Source organism: Athene noctua, chromosome 1 (assembly GCF_965140245.1).
Source record: "Athene noctua chromosome 1, bAthNoc1.hap1.1, whole genome shotgun sequence".
In the NCBI taxonomy this organism is placed as follows: Eukaryota; Metazoa; Chordata; class Aves; order Strigiformes; family Strigidae; genus Athene; species Athene noctua.
In genome coordinates, this window is record NC_134037.1 from 147297465 (window position 1) to 147316362 (window position 18898).

The 18898-nt window shown below is 42.7% G+C and overlaps 2 protein-coding genes across 8 annotated transcripts in view; one reads left to right on the plus strand and one right to left on the minus strand.

The window, feature by feature from the left end:
* Positions 1-8812, minus strand: part of DCAF6 (DDB1 and CUL4 associated factor 6) — a 91683-nt gene extending 82871 nt beyond the window's left edge. For all 7 annotated transcript variants that reach the window (XM_074900055.1, XM_074900070.1, XM_074900079.1 and 4 more), the window contains exon 1: positions 8536-8812. In XM_074900055.1, the coding sequence (XP_074756156.1) occupies positions 8536-8629 (94 nt within the window). In that variant the 5' untranslated portion in view covers positions 8630-8812. The remainder of the gene's footprint in view (positions 1-8535) is intronic.
* A 489-nt stretch (positions 8813-9301) lies between these two features.
* MPC2 (mitochondrial pyruvate carrier 2) lies at positions 9302-17789 on the plus strand. The gene is made up of 5 exons (XM_074928521.1): positions 9302-9556; positions 13788-13828; positions 15666-15750; positions 16821-16932; positions 17547-17789. Exons 1-5 carry the CDS (start codon positions 9451-9453, stop codon positions 17602-17604), a joined length of 402 nt encoding a protein of 133 aa, XP_074784622.1. The 5' UTR covers positions 9302-9450; the 3' UTR covers positions 17605-17789.
* Positions 17790-18898: the final 1109 nt, after the last annotated feature.

Genomic DNA, 18898 nt, shown 5'->3' on the forward strand with positions numbered 1-18898 from the left:
TAAAAACAATTTTTTTTAAGTTTACTTTTAAAAGTTACATTGCTTGTTGCATTAAGCTGTATGTATTCATCCTAGATGACCAAAAACCCCATTTGTTTAACTGAAGAGACTCCTTTTTTACTGAAGAAAGTTTTCAGGACATAACAGTGCTTCTAAAATAAAAACAAATTAAAAAGTAACCACATTTTTCCTCATTTCCTAGGAAAAGTAAATAATGAGAACACAATACTATAATCTAACAACAACAAAGCCATGTAAATGAAGAGATGGGCTTGGTTTTGTATAATAGCTTTCTATATTGGTGAAGTTTCAGTAGTTCAATGAAGGTTGAACAAATACCACCAATGGTTCAGAATGCATTCAGTTCACAGGGAAGGAAAGGATGGATCCTCATCTTTCTCATCATACCTGCTAAGCAGAGAGCAGTAGCATTAACAATGCATTCAATTTTCCCGAGGAAAGTCTGTAAATCCTCGAAGAACAAAATGAGGAAAATAAGGGGATATTAAAATTCACTGATGTGACTCAAATTCCATCTCACGATATTCACATTCAATATTTAACGATTCAACACATACTAAAGCATTTGGGACATCTGAATCACCAACTCACTAAGCCCCAATGACATGAAAACACTGAGATTTGCACTTAATCAGTGAAAAACCCAGCTTTGTTTGAAGACTGCCACACTGTATATCTGAACAGATCTTTTTCCTTACTGCTGGGACAGGACCAGTCTCAAGTGTCAACAAGTTCTTGATACATGATCAGTTATATCCCACTAGACTATTTTGGGGACATTCGAGGATGGAAGCTCAGCAATCACAAGCAAAGTCACAAGAACTCATAGTATTGCAATGCAACAACTTAGAAGTGACTAAACACAGATACGCTTAATGGTCTACCCTAATGCAGTTAATGGAAGCAATCCAACTGGAAGAAGGCTACAGGAAAAAAAAATTTAAAAATTAAAAAATAAAGATCTGAAGTGATCTCCCACATCACTACCTCATCCTGAAATACAAATCCAGTACACTCAGTACACAACTTGTTTTTGCAGCAAGAGACAGCTTTCATGTATCCAAAGCTCATTATTATAAGATCAAGGTGCAACTTAACTATGAAGCTGTCTGAAACACGCACTATCAAGACACTTACAGTTATTTACAAAGCAAATACATTCTTTGTACAAAGACTGTCTTTAAAGACATACAATGTAAATTCAATGAAATATTGCAATCAAAAATGAAAAGATATTTAAAGTGCATACAAATCTTCACAGTCTCCAGCTGTCTGCATGAGAAGACTGAGACTCCAAAGGAGATAAAGGAAATATATTTGCATCCTAAAACTGAGTATAATTCAAATAATATGATTATACATGCAAAGCCTTGGGACTACAACACACTTACATACAGTCATACTTCTCAGCAACCATTAACACACATGATTAATGTTCAGTGCACAGGTATTACACATAAATCTAATCCCTTAAAAACCAAAAGTACAAGTACATCTGCATAATTCAGCCCATGTGGAACAAAGCTGACAAAACTGCAGACAACTTAAAAAAGACTTCTTCAGTTTCTGAAGGATGGAAAACAACAATCTGAAACAGTTGTACCAATTTTTGATCATTTCCTCCTAGCTCCACTTAGGCTGGAAGTATTTGTATGTAATGCCAGAAATCCCCCTTCCATGTTTTTATGCTGTACGCCAAGATACAACAGCAGCATAAAATTGGCGATTTAGAAAATTAAAACACCAAAACTCAGTAAGTAGTCTCATCGATAACAACATCTGATCTAGACTACTATACAAAAAGAAAACGCAACCCCCAAAAAACAAGTTTCAGCAAAGTAGTCCCACCAAAGAACATCATGTGATCTGTAAGGGTTTACAGTTTTTCACAAATTTATGTTAGTACGTAAAAAACAGAAGTTATACTCCTATCAATCCCAGAAATCCTAAAAACTAACATCAGAAATTATTCTCTTATTTCAGGACAGAGTGACAGAAGGCACTGAGTAATCCCAGACCCTGCACAGCACATTTTTTTTTCAAAAAAGAAAATATGCTAAAGTGACTAACATTTTATCATTGAGTAGGAGCAAGGTGGGACAACAGTGAGACAGAAGCAGTAACACAAACCATAACAATTAAACTACAAAACACATAGGGAAGATGTAACTGGGAAAAGGTCAATGTTATTGTTAACTACAAGCAAAGATCCCCAAGATAGCAGCAAAACAAGCTATCAAATTTACATAGTATAGTGCTACACGGCTGCACCACTTGCAGGTCCAACTGGCTCCCACATCTATCTCCACTTCAATAGCTCAGTTACTCTACAAGTGTAATAATCCCAAAGATAACAGAAGGCTGATTAGACTGAAATTAAAACTAAGTATTCAGCACTCAGACACCAGAAATACTCATCCAACCTTAATCCTGCTTCCCAGCTCACATTTCTTTCCAGTTTTCTGGTTTGTACCAAATTATAACCAGCCAGCTTTTCTTTATTTGTTGCCTTCTCCAGATGACTCTGCTCTATTTTTATTTTCCTTTACTGATAGCATGCTACTTTCTACAAATTATTCTATTAAAACATTTAAAATGAGTGTCTATTATCTCACTTGATCTACCTGGAACTAGAAAAAAAAAAAAATCATTAGCCTTTATGTGCTAGGATCACTCCTAACATTTTTAAAAAGCTGTTTTATACATATGCATTGTGCCTTTCTATTCCTTGGTATCAGTTTAAATGAGATGGCATGAGGGAACTCATTTTAGACATAGTCTCTTCATTAAACTCCCCCAAATTCAATTTGTTATCAACAGGTCTTGATGACACATTGCTCTTTCAATTGCCCATCTGTAATTTTTTAAGGACTACAGTCACTAAGTCTTGCTTTTATTAATAGGGGAAAAAAGCCCAAAACATATCCAGTTTAAGGCAATACCTGACTCTCTTGTGGTTTTTACAATTAAAAAGTAACATTCTTTTTCTGAAGTGCTCTTATATGTCAAACTTTTCTATACAACCACTGAAAATCCAATGACTACACCAAATTTCCTGCCTGACATATATTAGATTAAGCACATTAAAGATGTTTGGTTTTGTTTCAAAAACGTATTTTCCTCCAATTCATTACACAGTGGACTTCAATTCTGACTCTGCCTATTTCTATTATTTGGAAGACATCACTAACGAAAAAAATTTCAGTTCAACTGCATCTTTCTAAAATCTTCAGTTAAGTTTAGTTTTGCAAAATATTTGGTGTATGCCAGAATATATCACTACGGAACTGGTTTTCTGGGCACATACCAGAGTGCAGTGGAAGATGCTGCACATATGGAAGCTACACTGTTTATGTTAAAACAGCAATCAGTCTTTTGTGTCCTCATAATCAGACAACCAGGTAAATTTATATGGTCCTTTTTTCAAGTAGCAGTTAATTTGCTAGACTTGTAGAAGGAAAACAACATGAAACACTTCTCCCAACTCTGGGTTTTAGCCATGACAGATGAGTGGTTTTAATTCATGCTAGAAATGAAAATTAATGCCAGAGGTTTAGAACATGAAATGTAACAGTACACCTGAAAATAACAAAACATCAAAAGTATTATTCAAAGAATTGAAGAAAGGCTGATTAAAAACTGTGACTATCTCCAAGCCTGCAAGAGCGCAAACTATAAAACTGACCATTTTAAAGCCATCTGACCCTTCTTATTCTGCATTATTTCTGAAGACTAAGATACCATATGTTGAAATATAGCTGGACCAAAACTTGGGGAAAGTAACACATCTCTTTTTAATTGTTCTCCCTAACATTCAAGTTTCCATCTCTGCTGGGTTTTGTTTGTATGTCCAAGGAAAAGCAACAGAGTGAATGAAAGTTTTCAGTATTTTATGGAATTAATTTCACTCTCACATTCTGGGCAATGTATTTTAGGAAGAACTAAAGGTTCAACAGCAATACTCAATTCTATCTACATTCAATGAGCCACTACTAGTTTTATAAACTAATCAGGTAATAAACATAACACAGCCAATATCAAAACTAATCAGTTGTCCATACACATAGCAGCAATTCTTGCCTATCTCGTTTTTCAACCCTACCTATGAACATGGCAATTAACTTACTTCAAAACTGCAATTAATTTTGGTTTTACTATGGTTCATCTCAGTAAAGAGGGGGAGCTACTGACTCCTGGTAAATCTAATCCTACCTGCACAATAATAAGTTGACACTTCTCTTTTTAGCAACAGCCATCAAAACTTTACAAAATTTGACCACAATGAACCTAACTACTGGTTTCCTTACAGTTAATTTATAGATTTCAAACCTTTACCAAATCTTTTAAAACAGGATGAGAAAAACTTAGTAAGATATGAAACAGTCTTTAAAGGGGGGGGGGGGGGAGGGGGGGGGGCGGGGAGTGGAAGCTTAGGAGACAACATCACAACACTGTCTCTAAGAAACGTGGTAAGCTTAAAAATTCTATATCACAAGGAAAGAAGGTGTTAGAGGTGAAGGATATCAGAGATCAAGGAGAACTAACTTATTTTGATACTTGTTTCTATTGTATCAAGCACCACAACTTCCAACAATCACTCTGAGCTAAAAAGTGTTATCAGTTCCTCTCTGCAAACTATTTCAGACCAGCAGATTTTCTCTGGATAACCTTGCTATGCCAGTTAACACACACACACACACACACACACACAAAAGAAAAAAAGAAAGAGTCTTCAGTCTTCCTCCTGGCTAAAGAGAGCCATCCTCAGCAGCATGACCCTTCACAGAAAAGCAAATAAACCCATCACATGAAATACTTCAGAGGAATTACGGACTCGATTCTTTCTTGCAAGAAACCCACACTGCTATTTCTCTAGTCAAATTATTACATGCTATACTTCATCCATACAGAGGCCTTTATTGTGATGGCACTGAACACTTTACCTGCTATCAGAACTGATACGGTTGTTAGTCACTGAAATATTGCCACAATGATACAAGATCATAACAAAGGTTTGGGAATTCTTGGGAAAGTATCATGACTGAATAATTACAATTGCCAGCTTCAAAGCAGAATTTTAATTGGATACCACAGTTTAGCACAACATTTTTCCCTGTAAAAGCACTGTGATGTTTTTAACAACTGAAAGTACTCTGAAACTCAGTTTCCATCCATGATCCAGCAACAGGACTCCTCCCAGTAACATTAGGCTAAGATGATGCCCAAACTGAATCAGAGTGTTACTAACAGCCTCTCCAAGGTTTGGCTTTCTCTGGAGACTTCAGATACAAGCATTGTCTGAAATTTAGACTAATTAGCCTATAAATACTGACAAAAATGTAGCTAACAGATACACTGATAAGACCCGCATTTTCCCTCTGTCATCACAGCGGGAATTCTTACCAAATTATAACATCTGAAGGACACGTCTCAGGTACATATATTTGGCCCCTCTCCATAAGACTTTCCTCTGGAACTCTGTCCAGAACTGGCTAGGTTTCAGAGCAATTATTTAGAAATCTTGCAAAATAAGACAGAGGTTTGCAAGGATATAAATTCCAGGATCAAACTATCTGCATAGAAAGGTACAGTACGATGCACAGATCCTTCCTAGAGCAGCTGTTTTCGAAAGCTGAAAGAGGCTATAAATAGATTGCCACTTGATTGCCAGTTCACATGAAGCTAAAACACAGAGTACATAGGAAACCACAGTTAGTTCTCAGATGTCTCTCTTCAACACACAGTCACCTTCAGTATTTCCCATATTTTATACTGTAGCATAACAGCACCATTCAAATGACTGGTTCACTATGGAAGTATCATTCATACATACACACCTACCAACACATTGTGAACTGCATTGTTAGTTATGGACTTGCTACGAGGGTTCTCCTTTGATTCGCTGGCTGAAAAAGAACAGTAGACAACAGAGACACATATAACCTACTTTAGTTTGTACTGGCATCCATAATTGTTTTAACAAATTTACAAAAAAAACGTCACCCCAACAAAAACCCCAAACAAAACAAAAGGCAAAAAATGCCCAGGGACAATGCCTCGAATCTCCCAATACTATTACTAAGTCAAAATGAAATGCTTGACTTGCATTTGTTCTGTCTGTTGGATGGTTGAAACAATATAAAAACAGTATAAATAGGAAGAAACCTAACTTCCCATGCTGACTAGATCAGCCAATGACCAACAACCAGTGTCACTATCTGACCACGGTGGTCTCAATATGTGTCCCAATAACAAAGCTCCTACATAGAACTGCTGGAGTCTGAAAGAGAAAAGAGCCCTATAAGACACTAAACTGAACATAAAAAGGCACAACAAACAATGTGCCCATCTTCTGGTAAGGCTACACTCAAGCAATCACACCTGACTAGCAGCAAAATCAGCAGGTCTATTAAGGCCACAAATGCCATTTTTAATACAAGCATGATGGGTCTAGGAGAAAAGCACACCACGTACTAACCCCTTTCGGTAAAAGCAGAAGTCAGTAAGAGCTGAGCAACTCTTGACACCACCAGTGCTGTTTTTAACATCAATTCAGTGAGAAGCCTCTCTAAGAAGTCCTATTTTCCCAAGGCTATAAAGCTACTGAACATGTTTAGGTTAACCAAAAAACAGTAAATATGAGACCTTAACCTAGTCACCAGAGAGATTTTCTTTTTCACTAAAGGTATGCACATGTTATTGGAGCAGTGTCCAAAAAGAGATCTTAATAAATCTGGGAGGATGATTTCTTCTGATCAAATCTTTAAAAATTCAACTGTCAGAGACACAATCATGTAAAAGCAAAGAAGAAGGTCTTATGGTGCTTCTTCAAAGTCTACACACTACAGTCCTAATTTTAACATTGAGCTTTTCTGCTCCAGTTGGAGTTGGGAAAAAAAAAAACAAACAAACCCATAAGTAAACAGTCAGAAGGATATCTGTGCTTGATCATAGAAGCTAGAACAATCCTCAACTAAGAGTTGGCCAAGCACAGCTGTCAAGACATAACAAAAGTCAAAAGCAGTTAGACCATTAGTTCTCAACTTTTTTTAATTTCAGGACCTCGGAAATCTTTTTCAAAGGAATTATGTGCATGTAGGTGCTACACACACATACACCCTCTCTATAATAGGTGGAAACCTACCAGCAATAACCTTGTTTTTCTCAATTACCTACTGTGGATTACTGAGTGCTCAGGGACCACAGACAGAAAACTATTGAGTTAGACTTGGTAATGTAATATGCCACCTTAAATTCCACCAGGAAACCAAATGAAAACCAATACCAACCACAGTCAGAAATGCTTGGGAGGTACAAAAAGATACACTTTTTACAATGCTGTAAATAAGTTCCATCTCAAGCAGTCAGAGTTTCCACTCAAAAGCAGGAATTACTTTGCCACACAAGCACAAAAGAATGTGTTTGAGACCAATAAAGCCATGTTCCCTGGAAAGCCACCTCCCCCCCAAATTAATATCATTATGGTATATACAACAGACCGCCACACCTCCAAAAACACGTGAATATATATATATTTTTAAATATTTTTGGGAAGGGGGAGACGCAGAATGCACTCAACCTGCGCCGTTACAAAGAATATCGATGGTTCTTTTACACCAGAGAAATCTCCCTGAAGCCTCGTAAACTGAAACTAAGGCTATTTTTAACTGAGGGCACTTAGAAAGTGAAAATAACTAGCTTAGCGTCTGAACGAGACAGGAGCAAGAAGCTGAAGCGTATTTAGAGGCACACCCCCCCCCCTCCCCAACCCCGATGGCTGCCGAGCAGTTGTGAACACAAAGACACACTAAATAAGCCGGCACCGAACACGTTCAAGCGGCTCTGCCCGGCATTCAGCTTCCAAACCCCAGGAAACACCGAAAAGCCCGAAGAACAATCACGCTATTATCCCAGCATTTACGCGTTTTGTTCGCAATCTTTAGAGGCTCAGGGACGGTAAATCCGGAGCCTGTTCAGCCCGGGGCATAAACCGGGGCTGCCGCTCTATCTGGAGGCGCCGCGACCCGTCGCCGCCCAACTTACCCGCTGGATTCTCCCTCACGCAACAGTTCCTTCGGCGGGAGCGCGGGGCGGGCGAGGGCCGCCGGGCCGCGGCGGCACCGCACGGAGGAACCGCGGGCCCTCACGCGCCCCGGGGACCCCCGAGGGCGCGGAGGGCTCGGGGGGAGGAGGTGGGGGGCAGCAGAGAAAACTTTGGGGCCGGCGGCCACCGCTGCTGCGGGACAGCCCGGCCAAGAGGGGAAGCGGAACCGGCGCTGCGGGGACACCGGGCTCAGCCCCGGGGACGAGTGGCAGCAGCCCCCCCACCCCCATGCGCGGAGCCCCTTCCCACCGCGCCCCGCCCAGCGCGGTGCGGGGTGGGAACCCGCTCTCACCAGCCCCCTCCCCACGCGTGGGGTGACCGGTCCCCTCCTCATCCTGCGCGGGGAGGCGGGTGGGGAACCTACGAAGGGCTCGACGGCGCCCGCCCCCCGCCGCGGCCCCCGCCCTTACCCAGGTAGTGCCTCCGCAGCAGGCCGGGCTCCTCCAGCCCCAGGCTCCGCTTCCGCACGTCCCACAGCAGGTGGGGGCAGTGCCCGCGGGACATGGCCCCCACGGAAGAAGTGGCGCGGGGGTGGCGGGCGGGCGGGCGGGAGGGTGCCGGGCGATCCGCTGGTACCGGCCGCCCCGCGCGATCACCATGGAAACCGGCCGGCCCCCGCGCGCGCGCGGCGCTCTCACGCCCGCCTCGCGCCGAGCTACCGACAGGGAGCGGGCGGGCGGGCGGGCGGCGGGGCCGGCGGCTTCGCGCCCCGCCCCCCGCATGGCGCCCCGCCCCCCGCCGCGAGGGAGGGGGCGCAGCGCTCCGGGACTACCGGCGTCTCGCGCGAGCTGGCAACGGCGCCCCGTGGGGCCCCGCCCCGGGGTGGGGCGGTGTAGAAATGGCGGGTGACGTCAACGCGCTCGGCTTCGGCGGCCTCACCGGCTCTCGAGCCAAGCGACGAAGCCGCGGGGCGGCCATCTTGGGTTCGGGCGGGTAGTCACGGCTCAGGGTTCCCCGCGCCGGCCATCTTGAATGGGAGAGTGAAGCGGCACCAGCGGCCATCTCTGAGCCGGGCGCTCGTGCCCTTCCAGGCCGGGATACCGCCCCCGAGCGCGCTGGCGCCAGCTCTCCTCACGAGGCGAGGACAGGCCGCCCTAACCAATAGCGCTGCGCGAACCCCTCCGCCCCGCCCCACCCCTCGCAGCGGCGCCAATCAGCGCGCAGGGATCGGGGCTCCTCCCCCCGGCACGGGGGTGACAGGTAGGCGGGGCTCGCTGGCAGCGGTGGAAGGACGGCGGGTCGCCGAGGGACCCAGCTACCGGCACCCGCTTGCCCCCTGTCCCGCCACCGCCGCCCGGCCCCCACGTCCCCCTCAGCGCCCCGACATGGCGGCCGCCGTCGCGGGGCTCCGCGCCTCCTACCACCGCCTGCTCGACCGCATCGAGCTCAAGCTGCCGCCACGGTTCCGGCCGTTTTACAACCACCCGGCAGGTAACGGGGCGTCGTCCTCCTCCTCCTCCTTCTCCTCCTCCTCCGCCGGCGGCCCAGTGGCTGCCGGGCTGCGCCGCCTCCTCACCGGGGGCCGGGGGCTGAGGGGTCACCTTGGTTGGGCCGGCGGAGGAATAGGCGGCGAGTCCCTCTGGGGGCTGCCTGGGGCGGGGAGCCAGCAGGGGTGCCAGAGCGCTGGGCACCGCGGTTTGCCGGCGTCGGGGGAGGGGGGGAGGCGGAATTGGGGCCCCAGAATCGGTCCTGTCGGTTTCCCTTCCTGCGGGTGGGGAAGCCGAATCGGGACTGCAGAGTCGCACCTCTCTTGCTGTGATTCTGGCATGGGAAAAACTGCCCAAGAGTGGGCTTCCGCTTGTTAAAGGAAAACTTCTTTAATTTGGAAAAATAAAAAATAAAAAAGGCAGGCACGATACTAATTGTTCCTCCCGCCTCCTGCAACTCACGAGTGTACTTGAGTGTCCCTATCGTGTTACTCCACGGTTTGAATCTGTAGCTGGGCTACCTGATCCTAATCCAGGGGATGTGATGATTTCCAAAGGAGCCTGAAGGCTTCAGCAGTCACTTCTTTCAAATGGATATGCTGAAAAACTAGGGGGGAAGCACTGCAGAGATTTCTGCTCTTAAATTGTATTCCGGTTTAAATCAAGCTTCTCTTTGCTTTATTTTCTTTCTGCCGAATCCAGCACTCCAGCCGAAGACAACTCGTGCCCTATATGCATCCACTCTCGTAGCTGAAGGGCTCCTGTGGAAGGGCTCGAGTTTCCCTGAAATGAGCTACCCTTACCTGACCTAAAGCTTACCTTTGCTTGAGCAAACATGGTTTTTTGTTATTAGGGAGAAACCTCTTGTAAAATCATCTGCTTCAGTGCCATTTAGGTGATGTTTGTTATGTAAACAAATTGCATAGGGTAGTTAAAAAGAGTGATCGATAAAACCCTAAAATTCCATAGGCTGCTGTTCCCACTGTTTTGTTTCAGTGTGATACACATCCTTGACTCTTCACCTACCTGGAATATGCACTGTGAAAATAGACTTTAGTTTTTAGTCCGTTGCTCCATCCTCCTATAACGGTCCTTTCTTGAAACGAAAATTGTTGCTTTAAAGAAATCACAACTAAAAAGTGAAAACTGCAGTTGTCAAAATGTCTGATTTGTACTGAATTCACTAGACCTATATATACATATTTAACATTAATGTAATTTTATAGAGTCAATGCGTCCAGCACTTCCACTGTAAAGGTGCCAAGCCTCTCAATGCCACATTCACCCTCTGTGAAATGTGGCAGCTTTCAATTGCTTTTTATTGAATACACGGCATGGCAAGCACTGGGAACCTCTGTGTTCATTCATCAGAACTGTAGTACTAACTGAAAAAGGCTTTGGAGGTTCTCTTGCAGTGCTTTTCACTTCACAGAACTGCCTGTGGGCCACTTTTGTTCACCACCATAAGGTTGAAATTAATTTAAAAAAAAAAACAAACATTTTTTAGGGACTGTATGTATGAATATATATCTGCCATAACCTGTACTGATGGTGTAAGAGAGAAAAGCCACAGAGCAAATAGGTATCGAAACTGAATCTCTGCCACTTCTGTTTCACCCTGCAATGTCTTGAATGTGGGTCTGTGAGAAAGTTACGCAATAGATGTCACTCCAACGGCAAAACAAGTAGGTTACAAATGAAAGGCTCACACTTTATCTCTGGTGATATCTAAGTTTCTAGTCTGATTTAGAAATATAAGTGTCATTATCATGAAATTATAAATCACTTGTGAGAAATAAAGAACAATGCTTCCTTCTTTTCGGGCACAAAGGCAGCTTCCAGTAAAATAATTGATGCCTGGTCTGGAAAGCTGTTTCTTTGGCTGGCGTTGCACAGTGCGAGGCTGCTGGAGGGGAGCGAAGGGCCTGGGGTACAGCATACCAACTCCCCAGGCTGCCACAGAGCGGGGAACATCACTCTTGGCAGCCACAGGGAAGCGTGGGTTGATCTTGTACTCCCTCTCCTGTGGCCTCTTTGGTTCACTTTGCCTGATTAATCTAAACTCTCCAGAACAAAGACTTCTTACATTTAATAGAAATTGTAAATTCTGTCAACTGGCCACAGACATGATATCCAGATTAGCCTCTGGTATGCCCCTGCTCTGATGTGCTGCTGTCGAATTCATCCTTGAAAAATTGCAGGAGTCAGGACCTGGGAAGAGCTCGGCCTGGCTGGGTACTTACTTGGAGTGCCTCCAGGAGAGGTGTTCTGCTTAAGGCATTTGACAGTCTTCCGTTCTAACAAGCTTGGCTTGGTACCTTACTTGTCTTCAATTGTTTGTTTCTTTTGTAGTCAACAGTTTTAAATTATCAAGTTATATATTATTAATAAAAATTAATGTTGATTGTCTTGAAAACTTTACTAGCTGTTTAGGGTATGTCAATTTAATAATTTATACTCGCTCCATGTTCTCTAGTACTCCAAATCTGAATTTGGGTTTTATAATAGAGGAAAATCGATGATGGTAATTAAAGCTACTTCCATGGGACGTCTGTAAGACTGATTTATATATATTTGCAGCCTGACACTGACATACTAAGTAGGTGCCTGAGAGAACAGCAACTGAAGTTTCTATCTTTAGAGGGTTGATATTGAGCTCTATTCAACAATATTAAACAGTTTTAGTGGCTCCACAACCCCAGGCATCCTAAGAAAAATTAAATCCTGTGTAGGTAGAAACATCCAGTTATCCAAGCAAAAAGTAATGTGCTAGTAGTTTCTAACTGCAGTTTGAGACTTGATCACTATCACAAGCAGCGTGGGTCTAAGAGGGCTTTATGGGGCTTTATGCAAAGCTGCCAGGCTGGTTTTTGTTGCTTTCTGTGCTGCAGTCCCCATGCCCTTTTATAGGGCTTAGTTGGCTTTAAGGTGATGGAGCAACTGGTGGTTGTAACAATTAGTCTTATCCTCCAAGTTAGGAGTTGCTTCACAAGCGCTTGCTCTAGCAGCTTGATGGTTGATTTTTCCCAAGTCATAGTTTTAAACTTGAGGGTGCTTAAAACAGGGAGTATAAGTAGTTACTGCGGGGCTTTTTAAAGGCTGAATTGTTAGTAAAAAATTAGCTCACATAAGAAAACAAGCAACCAAAGTCCTAGTGTTTATCATTTATAATTAAAAACTTTACTCATAATATGTAACATATTGCAGTGAAAACTTGGCTTCATCTTGCATGTTACCAGAATGCTGAGCAGTGGCCCAGCAAGACCTAAAATTTAATGTGTTTTGATGAAATCAGAACCAGTGTCCTGACTGTCTCCCAGTGTGGCAGATTAATACTTTGGATTGAGGTCTCTCTTTTAAGACTTTGAGCAGTTGTCCTAGATTAATGATTTCTGGCATGGTTGGCATGTTGTAGGTGTGGCATTACAGTATGTTGTTTTAACCAACCAGTTGCCATTTTAGCACCACTATAGGATGTAGGTATTGATAAGAGAGATGTTTTCCCCCAGATCCTGTTCTATTGACTTTTCTCCTTTCCTTCTGTAGATTTTGTCCTCTTCTTCCATAATCCTTCTTTGCTTATTGGGGTGTAGGGTTGGTTGTTTCTGCTAGAAAGACGTGATTATTCAGAGGTGCAGATTAGAGGTGAATGAGGACACTCTCCTTGTGACATTTACTGCTACTTATGTTCGCAGTCTGTACTCTCTCTTAACCATCTAATGCTGCTGTGTAGCTTGTCTTCTGTAGCATGGGCTGTGGTTTGGGAAGGGAAGGAGGGACTGACTTGTTACAATACCAGTAATAAAATGTTTTGGTTTAAAAGTTTCAGTTCACAAATATTTCAACTACTAATTCTGTTAGTCCAGCTGCAGAGTAGCTTTTAATCATTATATAGAAACTGTCTTCACTATTCCTTGGCTTTATCATTAACTCTTTTCATTATAAATGTATTTTGCCTGCTCTAGTGTCCTGGTTTTCTTAAAAATGGAAATACAAAATCCTACTCATCTGTTGCAGAAATGGGTGAACTGATTACACAACTGAAGGTTGATGCACTGAGCTGATGAACTATGAGTATTAGTGATAGAGCTTGTACAGTGGTAGAAACAGTGCTAATATACACAATTCATTATTAAAAAGCCCCCACCCAAACCCTAAAACTTACTGTGGATATTAAAACAACCACATCTCACTGAATAATTTATCTTCTTTTTTTTTTCTCCCTCCTCCCACAGGTCCCAAAACAGTATTTTTCTGGGCACCTATTATGAAATGGGTAAGTACAAGATGCCAGATGGTGTCTAGATGTGAATCAGAGGGCAATCTACAGCAACCCATTGAGCAAGCAAGAGTTTCCCAGCAGATACCTCAGCCTACAGAAAAGTTTAATACTGAGGCTTTAATTTTTAATATATGGGCAGGAACAAAATTGGCTTTAATAACACATAGCACAATGTGGAAGGGATACAGCAGGGGAAAAATGCTCTGTAGAAAAATTCTACTCTTCACTGAAAGTTTCACAAAAGCTTTCTCTTGTGAAACACTAACTGTTGCTCAAGGTAGGCCTGAGCTGGGCATAATTCAAAACTCTTTTAAAGCATGTGTTTCTTCTGAGATTGAGGAATTGGAAGACTATCTTAAGGAAGCCAGTTCCTAAGCCTCAGTTTGAAGGCAGGTTAAAGTGTGTCAGAGTGCAAGGTAATCTTGAGAAAACAAAAGAAAAAAGGCAACTGCCATTTTGGCTATCAGTAGCTCTCTGCTTCCCACTTGGTTACATGCCTTGGCTATGTTTGTGCCCAGGTGAAGTACATGCCTCCTCCTAATTCACTGTGCTCTTCCTAGTTGTTGTATTGGTACAGACAAAATAAGTAAGCTCTAAAATCATAAAGCTGTTTAATCTCCTTGTTTGATAACAAGCAAGGATATAACCTGCTCTTCCTATTGCCAGCTGGTTAGGAAATTTGCCATTGTGAACCCCAACTTTTTATAGGCCACAGGCAAGACATTATGCTCTAAGCTGTAGCTTGGTTTCTTTGTCAGTCTCCACTGGAGCTGCAGTAACCATGGTTAACCTTCCCCTGTCGCAGGGGCTCTCCTAGGCACCGTGCTCGCAAGCCTGAGCATACAGAGCCGGTGTCAACCGCTGCTCTATCAAAAGAGCTTACACACAGATGGTTTTTCTTTTGTGAACATGCAAAAAGACTTCTCTAAGCTCACAGTAAAGTTCTTCACTGAGAAGTTAAAATTACTTTCCCCCTACATGGCAAAGGCATGTTTACTGCAGTTCCCCGAGTGTGCTGAAAGTCTGCACCTCTGTGGCACCACTGCAGCACTATCAGTCCCGTAAGTGAGGCAGCACACAGAAGTGTCTGCCCTTGAAAACTGGTTTCTTGATTGCAGCCAAAGGAGGCCTTAGTGGCAGTCAGCGAATTAAAAGCATTGGGACTCTCTTATTTGTGGGATTTTAGTTTTGGAGGGTTTTTTTTTTGTGAACTCCAGTAACACGAACATGAAATTGTATTTCCAGTAGAGGGCAATAACACAACAAAACAGATCAAGCAGCATGTTTGCTAGTAATGTTGTGAAGTAGATAAGCCAAGCTATTCCTCACTTCACCTGGAAGTTTTCTACTTATACTGAAATTGTATTAAAAAAGAAGCACTTTCACCTCCTCACATGGAACTGAGTGAAGACTATGGTATCACACCTGCATCTCTACCAGCAATATCTTAGCCTGAGCTTTAGGAAGAAGGGCCTTCATTAGATAAGCTTCTATTTGTTGCCTGAAAACCAATTTTTTTTCATCTGCTTTCTTAAGCAGCTGTGCTTAAATTAACCTTGTTCTTAAATTAATATAAAATTGCCACTGCCTGGGATTTTATTGCAAGCCAGTTGTACCCCCCTTAACTGCGTTCTTATTCCTACCACGAGGGACTAGAAGTGGATGGTGTCTCCGAGAGTCTCATTACTCTGCTCATACAATGCATCCCATCTCCTGCAAAATGCATATAGAATAAGTACCGAGCTGTGAAGCAACTTCCCCTTGAAAAGCATTTGATTGGTCACAGGAGGTTCTGGTACTGGACTGGTGTTCACTGAATTTCTCTTTACAGGGTTTGGTATGTGCTGGAATGGCTGATATGACCAGACCAGCAGAAAAGCTCAGCACAGCACAGTCTGCAGTGCTAATGGCCACAGGTAAAGCCAGTTACTCCGTGCTTTCACAGCACCCTTCTAAAACTGTCTATCTTTAAAACTGGGTATCTTTCTGAATCCTCCATCAGTACTAATCCACTTCCATAGAAAAGTCTTAACTATAATATGGTATCTCTCACTATTGCTGTCGGATGATAATTCTAGGATAGACCTATATTTGTTATCAAATCTATAAGAGTTCTGTAATTATATAGCAGCTTTTTACATGTGTCTTAATTTGGAATTGTCCAGAGCAAGTTGTTATGAGTTAGGATATGAGTTTCAACCCTTAAATTACAATGATACCACTCATTCCACTAAGTGACTTCTTTCGCTTCAGGCCAAGTAATTTTGAAATCAATCCAGGATATAGTGACTTTTTTAGAACTGACTTTAAGGGATTTAAACAATGGTAGGGTAATTACACTAACGTAACTGGAAAGAATTTCCATGGGTCAAAAGAACTTGGAAGCAGGGGTACATGGACTGCTGCACTGCTGTCTGCTGTGAATTGTCACACTTGACCGAAACAGTATTCTGTATTCAAGGTGTTCTACCAGATCTTGTCAGGGGTGGGACTTGTGGCAGCTAAAGCTGAAAATCAAAATTACAGCTGCCACCTTCTTCATTCTGCAGACTTTATTCTGGTATCTGAGACAGTGCTGTGCATTTTGCATGGTATGTAAACCTTTCTCAACTGGTGCTTTCTGTAATCTCTAAGGTGGTACAGCAAGCCAGCTATACTACTGCAAAATGCCACTACCTTGCAGCTGTGCTGGAGAACTAAGGTCTAGACTGCTGTAGAGTATACAGGATTTTTGTTTGATACTAAGACCATGATTGACCTTATTGCCTAGTTATTCTGGAAAAATGCAATACATACCCGTAGCTGTCCCACTGGCACTTGATGCACTTTTAACTGAGAAATGGCTAGTTAGAAGAAAAGCAGTTGTCCAACATGAAATTGTAAAACTTGTTACTGGCCTGTGATTCTGTCTCCAAACTTAGGGGAAATGACTGAGTATTTCACTTTAAAGACTTAACATCTTTAAACTTTCCCTTTCATTCAACAGGCCTTATTTGGTCAAGGTACTCTCTAGTTATTATTCCTAAAAACTGGAGTCTGTTTGCTGTGAACTTCTTTGTTGGCTGTGCTGGTGGCTCTCAGCTCTTCCGAATATGGAGGTATGTGTTAAGAAAGGTGACTACATAGTATAACTAAACCTCATCTTAATAAGGAATTTATTAATTCTACCAGCCTCAATGTCAGTGCAACAGGCAAGAGGAACTCAACAATTAAACATTTCAGAACGTTTTTGCCACATTGTTAGTTTTCCAGTTGAGTGGGGAGTGAAGCTTCACATATTTTCAGTGTAGCTGGAAGCATGTTTTAAGGAATACTGTAGGTAAGCTCTAGTTTCTGGATCTAAGGCTTTCTTTAAAAGCTGTAGGTCTGACAGAGAACCTAGACTCCCTTCTCCTCGTAAGCTTTGTACTTCTGTCAGCTTTCAGTGGATCAAAGGGTTGTTATGCAGAGCAGCATTTTATTTTTTATCTTTTAATTATTTCCTGAGGGGAAAATTTAGAGTTCTCTGGCTTCAGTGCTGGCCAGGAATGAGGCAAACTTAACAACCAGTTTGGAATTTCTTACATGAACTAAACTAACCTATCCTGAGTTTCCACCCTCAAGTCCACTGTAATTTTAAACCTCCTCTGCTGAAAAAATTGTTAGGAAGACACTATTTCTGTAACTGGTGTTCTATTCTTAGTCTGTGCTTTTTTTTTTTTGTCTCCTATAGGTATAATCAGGAGCTAAAAGCAAAACAACAAGAGCAGCTGCAGCAAAGAGATGCTTAACCCAACATGTCAAATCCAACAACGCACAAACCCTTTCCCACGGGACCTAGCTTCACTAATTTTAATGTTTTTTCCTCTGAGAAAATGAATGAGGAAATCTAAATGTCTAGAGAGCAAGTGTTTTCTAAGTGCAAATAACAAAGTATCTCCATACATTTAAATAAAGTATAACGTTTTAAATTGAAGTAAAATTGTGTCTTCTATTGTCTCTTTAAAAGCAACTGATTGTGGATTGTGCCTAGAATGAGTTGCAGGGCCCCACCTTATCTGACTCCTGAAGAGTGCCAGCAGTGACAGGGTGCTGGCGACAGGCAGCTGAAGCCACAGACTGAAGTCATCTTCCGTCACGTCAATCAGACCTGGGTGGCCTTTTACCATATTTTCAGTAACCAGCAATGGTTAACATCTGCAGTTCATTCCCTGATGCTCTTCCCCGGGAGTGTAAGGATATTCTTTTCAGCTTCATATCTCAATTTGTTTCCCAGCCACCACCATCTTTAACAAAAAGATGGCAAACATATGTGCCACTGGTGTTTTATCTTCTGTCATCCCACGCAACTAGAGGCAGAAGATGGGCATGTTTAAGTACCTGGTTCTCGGGAGTTTGAAAAATGAACAGGTTCCAAGCAAAGGCTTTACATGAAACTGCAAAAGCTCATCTGTTACTGAGAAGTACAAGGCAACTGTGCTCAGAGTAGGGCAGCAGTGAGCTTCCTGGCAGGTTCTCTTGAGACTTCTTCCGCCAAAGCTAGGAGTAGGTACCAGAGCTCAGGAATTTATAGCCAGGAGAAAAAGATAACAGTGAGAGAGCAGCTTCTTCAAGATACACCCTTCAGGAAAATGATGGCCTTGAAATAATGGAATTTTGCAAAGTCCTGTTATTAAGTCTCTTTCCACCCCTACCTTTCCCCACTGCCATTTGAGTTACCCCTCCAGCACGGCAAGGGTGGAAAGGAAATTGTTTTATAGTTACAAGAGCTACAGCACCTTGTGACACTGACATCCCCTCCTTTCTCACCCTATGTATAATGTATTATCCTGTGCAAAGTATTTGTGCAGGATACTTTAAGGAAAGCATTTTCCATTCTTACTGCATAAGACTCTGTCAGCTCTCCTTTTTCAAAGGCTGTCCTGCCATGAAGCTGTTTCTCTCCTGTATGTGTTCTGCTACAGTTTCACTTGCATTTCTTAAATTCTCCTAGCTGAAGTAGTAATACAGGGTATCAATTCAAATGGTGAACTCTCCAGCTGTGTTGTTTGCTGAGCTGACAGAGACTGCAGTGCCTGAAGAATA